At 44.9% G+C, this 12012-nt stretch overlaps 1 protein-coding gene across 3 annotated transcripts in view; it reads right to left on the reverse strand.

The window, feature by feature from the left end:
* The window catches only part of MIA3 (MIA SH3 domain ER export factor 3), a 237758-nt gene that overhangs the window by 5451 nt on the left and 220295 nt on the right, over window positions 1-12012 (reverse strand). For all 3 annotated transcript variants that reach the window (XM_030195990.1, XM_030195989.1, XM_030195988.1), the window contains one exon: window positions 9865-10012. In XM_030195990.1, coding sequence (XP_030051850.1) covers window positions 9865-10012 — 148 coding nt within the window. The remainder of the gene's footprint in view (window positions 1-9864; window positions 10013-12012) is intronic.

Raw genomic sequence — 12012 nt, forward strand, 5'->3', positions numbered from 1 at the left:
TCGCCACAGAGAAAGTCAGGAGTTTTTTAAATATCTTGATCCATTTATCCTGCTCATATTTCACTGATAAAAGTGCCTCCCATTTATCTGTGTATTGGGTTAAGGGGACAGATTGATGTAATAGCGCCTTGTATATCCTGGATACTCCACCCTTCCCTGCCCCCGCTCCCATCGCCCTCTCTAACTCTGTCACTGTTAGCCCTAGTTCATCCTTGGCTTTCCGGTGTATGAAATCCCGAACCTGCATGTAGTAAAATTTATCTCTGTTCGCTAGGCCATACTCCTCCTGTAGAAATTCAAACGGGTGACATTTACCTTCATCCCATAGTTGTCCCAGCACCCGCAAAGATGAAGCTGACCATTGTCCATACACTCCCTCCTCTCTACCAGGTGGGAAGTCCATCGCATATTTAATAGGGGTGTTCAGGTGATATTTCCTTCCCGGGAACCACGCGGCCCTACATCGAGCCCATTCTCTAAGTGCTACCCCCATTTGGCCTTTCATTCCCGATATTAAGTTCTTCAACAGAGTCAAGGGGAGCCATGGAGCCGCCCACAGCGGGACCCCCCGCAAGCCCCACTGAGCCGCATACGACCAGGGTTTATCTATCCCCCTCTGTCCTATAGCTAACATTTGGAACAGTGCTGCTCTATAGTATAACCAGAAGTTTGGAACCCCCATCCCTCCATCCTTTCTAGACTGGTACAGGACCTTCCTATTTACTCGTGGGGGTCTTTTCCGCCAAATGAAAGCAAAAACTTTCCTATTAAGCATCTGGAAGAAGGATTTCGGGATTACGATAGGAATTGCCAAAAATAGATATAGCAACTTAGGGAGTAAGGACATTTTTATTGCTGCTATTCTCCCCATCCATGACATCCCCAATCCTCCCCATCGCTCTAATTCTTTAAACAATTCTTGCATTTTAGTGTCAAAGTTCTCCCTAAACAGGTCCTCAGTGTTCGGTGTCAAACTAACCCCCAAATATCGTATGGAGAGTGGCGACCAGCTAAACGGGAACAGAGGTTGCAATTCTTCTTGCAATCCTGCTGGGAACTGCAGAGGCATAATCTCTGATTTTTGTAGGTTAATTTTTAATCCCGCTGCCTCACCATACTGATTGAGGATATTCATTACCGCCTGGAGGGATTCCCCCAGCTCCGCCAAGGTCAACAACACATCGTCAGCATACAGCATGATTTTTGTTTCTTGTCTCCCTGTTTGGATACCCCGGACCCGTGGCTCCTCACGCACCATAATCGCCAGTGGCTCCATAGAGGGGATAATGCACAGCCCTGCCGCGTGCCTCTCAACAGTTCAAAAGGCTGTGTGTTTGTGCCATTAATTTTCAGTTGGGCCATCGGCTGCCGATAGAGCGCTGTGATCCAGTGCATAAACTGCCCTCCAATACCCACACTTTCTAGAAGTTTAAACAGAAAGGTCCACAGCACCCTATCAAATGCTTTCTCAGCATCCAATGAGAGGAATATCGCAGGCTGCCCCAGTACCTGTACCCGATCTAATATATATTGTGCTCTCCTAGTATTATCAAACGTTTGCCTATTAGCAATAAAGCCAGCCTGATCCTCGTGTACCAAGCGTGGCAGCACTTTCTGTAAGCGAGTGGCCAGTATCGAAGTGAAAATTTTATAATCTGTTCCCAAGAGGGAAATAGGGCGGTATGACCCACAATTGAGTGGGTCCTTATGTGGTTTAAGCAGCAATACCACATTGGCCAATCTCCAGGAGTGCGGGAGCAGGGTATCCCCTTTGATAGCATTAAACACTCTAAGCAATATTGGAGCCAAGATACTGCGGAATCTTTTATAAAATCTATTGCCAAAGCCATCCAGACCCGGGGCCTTCCCCCCCAGGCAGACCTTTGATAGCCTCCTCTATTTCCTCCAGCTCAATAGGAGCCAAGAGTAAATTCTGCTCGGCTCCAGTTAAGCAAGGCATGCCTGCAGCTTCCAGCACAGAGTGGATGGCCTCCACCGATGGGGGGCCCTCCGGTTGATATAAGTGCTCATAATATTGTACAAACACTCTCTGAATGTCTTCTATCTGATCATAAATGTTCCCTCCAGTATCTCGTACCTTGTATATGCTATTACGATTCTCCATCCGTTTCATTTTATATGCCAATAATTTACTCGCCTTATTATTAAACTCATAATATTCTTGCTGCACCCGTTGCAGTTGCTCCTGAATACCTATGGACTCCAAAGAGGCCAGTTGTACCCTTGCTTTATGTAATTCCTCTTGTTGGCTCGGGGTGCACTGTTGTTTTTTAACTAGAGTATCTAGCTGATGAATAACCAATCTAAGTTCTTTCTCTTTTCCCCTGGTGTCTTTATTTAGGTATATCTGTAAGGCGATCATTTCCCCTCTTATCACTACTTTCATGCTTTCCCACAAAATCTCTGGCGTTATATCTGGGGTATCATTAATTTGGAAAAACTCCTTACGATCTAGTTCAATTCGTTGAATCTGCTTAGGGTCATCTAGCAGGCTTTCTGGGAATTGCCACATCCTCCTCCCCCTATCAGATCACCCCCCCCCCCCCCCCCCCCGTAAATCTAACATAACTGGGGCATGGTCTGACCAGGTTCTGGTTTGCATCTCCGAGGAAATTACTTGCAGCATTGTTCCTGCGCTACCCATCCACATATCAATTCTCGAATATGTGTCATGTGGAGCTGAATAACAGGTGTAATCCCTTTCTGCTCCATGCAGCACCCTCCATATATCTACCAGTCCCCAGTAGTTAAGAAACTGAATTAACCGATCTCTCTCCCCCTGGGTATATCCGCTGGCCACCCCCGTATTGTCGATATTAGGGTCCAATGTGACATTAAAATCTCCGCCCATGAGGATCTCCCCCTGGACATATTTTGTGAGCTGTGTGGTGAGAAGATCTAAAAACTCCCCCTGAGCCTGGTTGGGTGCATATATATTCACTATAGTGTAGATCTGTCCCCCTATTTTGGCTACCAGTATTATATATCGTCCTCTTGGGTCCCGTTTCACTTTAATAATTTCCCATGCCAGCCCTTGTTTTATCAATATCCCTACCCCTGCTGTTTTCCTCTGTGACTTATTCGAAGCCAAATATTGTTGGGGGTATCTAATATTTCGTAATAAATGCTCATGTTGTTCCAACAAGTGAGTTTCCTGTACCAGGATAATATCAGCCTCCACCCTCTGAGCTTCTTTAAACAATTTTTTTCCGTTTCATGGGGGTATTAAGGCCCCGAACGTTTAAAGTCATGCACACTATGTTTGCCATGGGGTATTCAAGTGTGTATTCCTATTATTACCTTTTGCTTGTGGTGAGCCCCTCCCCTTACATATTTGCAACAGACCCAATAGTTACCCTGGCAACCCTTCCCCCTCCCCCCCCTTCCCAGTCCATCCAGTAGGTCAGAATTGTCTCTCCACTAAAGTGAGAGAACGGTGACCTAACACATGTCTCACATAACTTCAACTAAACATTCCATTAAAGCATTACCAGATCTTCACATATCTATCATCTTATCTGTTTTCAAGTCCTCTCAAGAGTGATCATGGCACAGTCTTAGTTGTAGCTTCCAGCTGTTGGGTTGATTTTTGTCTGGTCAGATGTCCTTTACCCCTGGCCACTCGGGTCCATCGCTGGCGATTCAGCCTCGGTTCCACCATTTTGTTGCTTGCCGCTCTTTCCACCGGTGCTTCCACCTCCGGCCATATCGCATGGGCCTCTTCCACGCTCTGGACTCTGTGCCAACTTCCTTCTTTCCTATATGCCAACGCAAATGGGTGCTGCCACCGGTATGGTGTTCCTTGATCTCGAAGGTATCTAGTAAAGCTCCGCATCTCTGCGTGGCGTTTTAGTGTCATCGGGGCCAGGTCCTGGTACAATTCAATAGGGAAGGAGTCCCATTTTATACAGTCTTTCTGACGTGCTTTCCGCAGAACATTTTCTTTTGTTTTGTAATCTGCAAAACATGCAATTATGTCTCTAGGCACGTTGGCCCTTGCATGTGTTAGCTCTCTGTGTGCCCGGTCTACTTTGATACTCTCTGGGCTCACCTCCTGGCCCTCTTCCGATAATAACATACTAGCCACTTGCTGTGTCACTTGTTCACAATTCATATAGTCCGCCTGCTCCGGTATACCCCGAATCCTAATGTTTGATCTCCTGCCGCGATTCTCTAGATCTTCTATCTTATCCATGATGACCTTACCAAGCTCTTGTTGTTCCCTCACGGTGGCCTCTAACGAGCACAGTGACTCTTGTTGTTCTTCCACCTGTTCATCCACGTCTTCCACGCGTCGGCCCATTTCCATTAATTCACCTCGGAGTTCCGCTGCCAGTTTTGTAATATCCTCACGACCAGCTTTTACATCTGCTCTGATCTCTTCAAGCAGTGCTCGGAAATCGCTTGGATTAAAATCTCCGTCCACCTCTGTCTCTCTGCGCACATTGTCGGCCTGTGAGGATCCCTCGCCCGGCGCCATCTTGCTTCCAGCAGTATGAGGTTGGTAAGCGAAAGTTTTCAAGGATTTACGCGAAGTATTGGCTTCTTTCCCCGCCATCGTTCGCTGTGAACACCCTTCCGCTAGCACTATGTGCAGTCCACTCAGCGCGAACTCGCCGTAATCCGGTATATTTTATGAGTCTGTCTGTGAGGAATGCGGAGCTGTTCACTCACGCTGCCATTGCTTAGCGTGACGTCACCGCTCTCCCCCTCCTTGTGATTTGAATGCACTTCTGATGGACTTCATAGAAAATCATCTAAAAATTAGTTTCAAAAATACCAATTTGGATGTTTTTGGAGAAAAACGTCCAAATGCAGATTTATGCCACCTTTTATACATTATTCTCTTTTGAAAATAAGCCTCACAGTAACCTATGGAACTTTGTAAGTAAATTCTTTGAAAATGAGCCCCTAAATCCTCTGTGCAGTGTCGGCCAAGAAAGCAAACAGAATGACAGGAATCATTAGAAAATAAATCTCTCTATATAAAACACACCTCCAACATTCTAATGAAGCCTCACTTTCCCAACGTTCTAAAGTGAGGCGGCAGAGACCACTTTTTGAACATCAGTGTTTGCCCCGCCCACGCGCTGCTGATTGGCTGTGCCTCAGGTGATGCACACAAAGTACGGTTCCACCTCCCAAACACTCACATGGACTTAGAAACCACCAAGCCTTTGAATGGGACTGGTGCTGCAGAGGAGCAGGAGTGGGACAGCGAAGAAAATGCAGCGGCGTTCAGGGAAAAAAAAAAAAACACACACGAGTCCCGCCCTTTCCTGAGGAGGGGGTAGTTACCAGCAGGGGGACCAACCGCGAGGAAAGCGCGGACGAAGAACGCCACTAAACAACCACTACATCGCGGACCTTACTCTGCAAGCTGTTCATGCGGTGAGTCTCCAAGCCGGCGTTCACTGCCTACAACAGAGACTTCCAAAAACATGCGCCCTCAGCCCCGCCCCCCCTACAGAATGCCACCCACATTCCACACTAAAACCAAACCAACCCCCCCCCCCCCAAAAAAAAAACCACCCAAACGGAAACCTCCGGCGCCCAACCCCCCCCTAAAAAAAACAGATAATAGCCCACCTGAGTGCCCAGCTGAAATCAGTGCCTACAAGGAGACCTCCAGACACATGCGCCCTCAGCCCCGTCCCCCCCTACAGAACACCACCCACATTCCACACTCGAAAAAAAACCCATATCTACTCCTACTGCCTGCCTGCAACGGATCCCTCTGGTTTCAACAAAAATACAAGTGCCTACAAATACCACATCAGAGTGCCCTGCTGAATTAAGATTACTGTATCACACTCACACGCAGAGAATCACCCCCTACCAGCCACAAAAAAACCCCACATCTAATATGGACAATCAGCATCACTCACTAACACACATACATACAACCAAACTGCCCACCACCCAAAATGCCACACACTGCCATGGACAGACAACATCTTGCTTTCACACTCATACACACACACTCCCTCCCCCAACCCCCTTAATACAAAAACTGAAACAGTAAAAACCTACATCTCTCTCTTACAAACACCCACAGAATCCCATAATCCCCCCCCCAAAAAACACAAACACTCATACAGAACAACCCTACCCCACAAACACCCCCCTACAAAATGGCACACACACCCACAACCCCCCTCAAAACCACAAACACTCATACAGAACAACGCTACCCTACCCCACAAACACCTCTCCCCCCCCAAAAAAAAATAGCATACACCCATAGACCCCCCACAACCCCCCCTCAAAACCACAAACACTCATACAGACTTTACAACTTAAAAAAAAAAAACTCTTTTCCTTTTTAAAAAAAAATATATCCCTTAATATCAAACAGAAAAAGAAAAAAAAAAACAAAAAAAAACACATGCTAGCGCCCGTTTCATTTGTTTTGGAAACGGGCCTTTTTTACTAGTGTATAATAAAACAGAGAGTATTAAAATGCCATTGTTTAGCTCCATGGTTAAATTGCAAATACTGTGTGGAATTCTGGTCATCACATCTCTGAAAAGATATAGCTTAATTAAAAAAGGTACAGAGAAGGACGACCAAAATGATAAAAGGGATGGAATAACTCCTCTATAAAAAAGACTAAAGAGGTTGGGACTCTTCAGCTTGGACAAGAGATGGCTGAGGGGAAATATGATAGAAATCTATATAACAATGAGCTGGGTGAAACAAGTATATGTGAATCACTTGTTAATTCTTTCCAGAAGCACAAGGACTAGGGGGCATGCAATGAAGATAAATAAGTAGTATATTTAGAAAAAACTGGAGAAAATATTTATTCACTCAACGTATAACTAAGCACCAAAGTTAGCTATTTAGGTGCTGTTTTAGAAACTGTCCTAACAGACTACTGATGTGTTGATTTGTTTACATCCTATATAATAATTCTCACTTCCAACGTTCTAATGTGCCTGGTACCGTGGCTCCCTCGGAGGTGGTCTGCTAGGCAGTTTAGAATGCACTGACGTCAGTGATGTCACTGACAGCTGATTCCTAGGCAAGGGGAGATACTGATGCCAACTTCAAGGATTCGGACCGGGATCCAAAACGTTTCTCTTTTTGAGCCTCTCTGGCCAGCTGAGTCCTTTTCTTCATACAAAGGCAAAGAACACAGCTGGAAGAGGTATGTTCAGGCCCCAAACACTGGAGACACCAAGAATGGGTGTCCTTACAAGAGATGGTCCGACTGCATTGGGCACAGCGCTTGAAGCCACTGGGAACCTTCAATGACATGGAAGAGAAAACAGCCATGACCAAATCAAACAACTCGATGGTGACCTTAAAAAAGGGCAAGTCACCAAGAAAAACAAGGAAGAAAAACCCAACTGGAGTTCAGACCTAAGAGGACTTACTGAGCGTGGAAAAAGAAAGAAGTGTGGGAAATGAATCTAAAACTTAAGATTACAGTTTAGTTTATATACCGCTAACACCAAAAAGTTTGAAGCAGTTTACAGTAAGACGAAAAATCAAGACAGCCTCTTGATGAAAATTAAAAACAAATAACAGAAGTTCAATCTGAACTAGCAAAAAAATTCTTAAAAAGAGAGGTTAAGAACATAAGAATAGTCATACTGGGTCAGACCAATGGTCCATCTAGCCCAATATCCTGCTTCCAACAGTGGTTGATACAGGTCACAAGTACCTGGCAGAAACCCAATTAGTAGCAACATTCCATGCTACCAATCCCAGGGTAAGCAGTGACTTCCCCCTTGTCCATCTTAATAACAGACTATGGACCTTTCCTTCAGGAATTTGTCCAAAACTTTTTTAAACCCAGATACTCTAACTGCCATTACCACATCCTCTGGCAGCAAGTTCCAGAGCTTAACATACTCAAGTTTGTCTGTGAAGCAGGAAACATATGCACACCAAACTTTAGAGGCTTGATAGGCAAAAACATCTATCATAGATTGTAGATCGCTTAATGCCCTTGGTAAAAGGGGAATAATTTATAGCACTTCTACTCCTAGAGGGAACTGAAAATCCAAAATGGGACAGTAAGTATTCAGAACATGATACAATGGGATAGTGCTGGGCAGACTTATACGGTCTGTGCCCTGAAGAGCGTAGGTACAAATCAAAGTAGGGTATACACAAAAAGTAGCACACATGAGTTGTCTTGTTGGGCAGACTGGATGGACCGTGCAGGTCTTTTTCTGCCGTCATCTACTATGTTACTATATACAATATATTTTTTCACGGAGAGGGTGGTGGATGCTTGGAATGCCCTCCCGCGGGAGGTGGTGGAGATGAAAACGGTAACGGAATTCAAACATGCGTGGGATAAACATAAAGGAATCCTGTGCAGAAGGAAGGGATCCTCAGGAGCTCAGCCTAGAATGGGTGGCAGAGCTGGTGGTTGGGAGGCGGGACTAGTGCTGGGCAGACTTATACGGTCTGAGCCAGGGCTGGTGGTTGGGCGGCAGGGATAGTGCTGGCAAGACTTATACGGTCTGTGCCAGAGCCGGTGGTGGGAGGCAGGGATAGTGCTGGGCAGACTTATACGGTCTGTGCCAGAGCTGGTGGTGGGAGGTGGGACTGGTAGTTGGGAGGCGAGGATAGTGCTGGGCAGACTCATAGGGTCTGTGCCAGAGCTGGTGGTTGGGAGGCGGGGATAGGGCTGGACAGACTTATACGGTCTCTGCACTGAAGAGGACAGTACAAATAAAAAAGTAGCACATATGAATTTATCTTCTTGGGCAGACTGGATGGACCGTGCAGGTCTTTTTCTGCCGTCATCTACTATGTTTACTATGTTTAAATAAGATTCTAGCCGCAATCGGGAGCCAATGAAGCTCCATATAAAATTGGGGGAAAAAAAACAAAGACAACCTATGAAAAAAATCCCACAGGGAAGGCACAAAAATTCGTATAAAAAATTAACCACACCAGACGCAGTGAGGGAGCTGGTCCTAGCGCTGTAGCAGCGGGCACTTGCACATGCGCAGTGAGGACGCTGTTGCGTGTCTTAAAGCTGTAGAATGCTTTTTAAGCATTCCGCACCGGGCGACATGGATGACATCACCAACATGTGAGAATATGGCCTGTTTGTCCTCTGAGAAATGCCATTATCTAGGTTTTTTTTTTTCCTTTTTGGGTAAATGGATACTTTTATGCAAATAACTATTTTAGGAGCATGGCATTTACAAGTGTTAATGCTATGGAAGCCTTCAATGACCTCCAGTGCTCCATAGGTTATATCAGGGGCACAGCCAGCAGCCCATTTCTGCGGGGGCCCCAGGGTGGACTGGAGGGGCAGCCATTCATCTCTACTCTCTCCCCCCCCCCCCCCCCCCCCATTAAAATTTTTACCTTTGCTGGTGGGGATACCCAACCAAACGGAGCATGTGCAAGGAGTGCTGGGGTTGGTGTCTGGAAAGCACGCTGTCGACTTCCTCACAGTGGGAGAGAGGTTCAGGATATGGAGCGCTTCAGTTGGTGGGGCTTGAGAATCCCTGCCAGCCATTCAGAGTACTGTAGATAAGGGGGGCCCAAACCCAAAGTGCAAGGGGGGGCCCGGGCCCCAAGTGCCAATGCGTTATATGTAGAATACACAATGCAATAAGATTATTATTTCCCAACACTGAGAAGTAGAAAGAGTCACCAGCAGAAGGTCCAAACTATAAATCTTTTTAAAAAGAATTTTTCTGGTCAGCTTTGGGTATTCCCTTTGGGCACCTTCTCCTGCTCTCATCAAAAGCACAGATTGCTCAGTCTTAGAAGAAAGGCTTTATGCACATAAAGATTCTACTAATGAAAGCATGAAAAAATGAAATCCCTCATTTCAGTAGCATTAAAGTGCTGTAAACTTACTTAAGGGTGGAGGAGGTCGAGGTCCATAGTGTCCTCTTGGCAGTGGAGGTCCAAATCGAATGAGTGGTTGAGGCAGAGGTCCTGAGGATGGTGGACTCATTATAGGAGTTCCAGGAAATAAAGGGGGACCTCTAGAACCAGACATAACCTGAACAACAAAGCTTATTTTAAAATAGTTCAACAGAAATCCAAAATTCAACATCTCCTGTCAGATATAGGCAGATATACCAAAGGTTTTCCTCATTTAGGGTTTGATTTTATAATAGGGGGCCTATGTACAAATGTCAAAAAAGGTGCCTACTTTATAAAGGAGCACAAGCACCCAGAACCAGCCCCAGTAGTGCACAAATGCGCTCCCATAAAATTACATCTCCTCTGAGGCAGGTGTAAAATATGTGTGTGTACTTGCTTATTTTATTTTTAAAAATGCATGAACATCACAACTTCACCCCAGTTCTGCCCAAATTATACCCTTAGGAACAGCATTTAAAAGTAGGTGCACTCTTTCCATGAGCCTACTTTTTATGAATGCACACCTATGTGCGATTTTATAACATGCCCTTTTCTGAATGCAAAACATTCTTTATATGTGAATAAAGCTTTATGAGTCTGATTTTATAACAGGACACCTATGTTCAAGTGGAGAAAATGCGCCTAATAGGCTCACAGATCCAATTCTAATAGCACCACCCAAATGCTGACCACACATATTTATACCTGCTTCAAGGCAGTTGTAAATGTGTACATGTATACTACTCATGCTGAACACATGCACATAAAATACGCCCATACATCCGCTCTTGCTCCAATCGAACTACACCGCATGAACACAAAAGTGTCATATGTGCAACTTTTGCCTGAAATGAGATAGATGTAGTTTCAGTACACTACTGCAAGATCTTCTTGAATGTCAAACTGTTGTAACTTCTGAAAGGCCATGTTTCAAGTAAAAAATAAACATTTGATATATTGTTGGAGATCTAGAATAAAGCACATTAAACTTCACTTCTCATTTTCTCCATTTTGCATCAACTGCACAAATACTTTTGCTTTCATGTGGTGTATATAAGTATGCGCCATCTTGTTTGTGTATACTCATATCTATATACCACCATCGAATTTTGTAGAAGGCCTTGTCTGCGTGTAAAACAGGCTTTACACCTGTAAATATGTTTATAAAATTCCCCCTCCCACTTATGTCTTTGGGTAAACTACTTAATGCATTTGGTCCACAATGAGAGTAGTGCAGAAAACAGCTCTCCCATTCTACCAAACTATGCACTGACAGGATATATAGTAAATAACACAACTGCTGTGTACTCCCATACAGTTATCCAAATATATGCACCTAAACCAAGTCATCCACTGTCAACATCTGGGCTGGTGCAAGGGTATTGGATGCTGTAGATGAGTCTGATGCCCTCCCCCCACAATTAACTTTCAGGTCCCTAATCTAACCCCATCAAAGACATCATATGTTCAAATATTAAATGTTGATGGGTGTGCATCACACACACAAATGATGGCAAATTTCCAAAAGTCATTTATCCAGGTAAATGGGCTATTTAAAAACTGCCCACCTTTCCTGCAGGTCAAAGTACTCACTTGAGTTTCTGTGGCTGTCAGGATTTGTTGTTTTGCTTTGACTGCAGCTGCTCTTTGCTGCCCCCACAGATGTTTCTATCCTAAGGGACCACCTAGTCTTGCCTAATGGTTGGGCCAACCTTTGTTAGCACAGTGGCTAAAATGAAAGTCATTATCCAGGCCATTGACTGGTATGTACAAACAGAAAAAAAGACCTATATAAGTCTACAGCAGAGATGAGGGTATTCACCACAGCTGTCTTCCACATTTCCTCCAGACAAATATGCCCAGTTAACTCTATGTACACCAAAGAGTACTTAACCAGCTGAGGTGAATTCCTTCCCAAGCATGCTGGAATTTGTACTGTTACAATCCCACAAGGACTACAAACACCAGAAAACTCTGAGAAGACACTCCAAAATGTATGGTGGCTGTTCCTGCACACAAAATTCTCCTCAACTGAAGGACCAAATATGGCAGAGGACTGGCAGAACTGCGCTTGCTTTTTTTGTTGTTTTTCTGCCGCTTCTGTTTGCACTAGCGCTTTGGGCGGAAAGGAAGTTG

The sequence above is a fragment of the Microcaecilia unicolor genome, chromosome 3 (genome assembly GCF_901765095.1).
Source record: "Microcaecilia unicolor chromosome 3, aMicUni1.1, whole genome shotgun sequence".
NCBI lineage: Eukaryota > Metazoa > Chordata > Amphibia > Gymnophiona > Siphonopidae > Microcaecilia > Microcaecilia unicolor.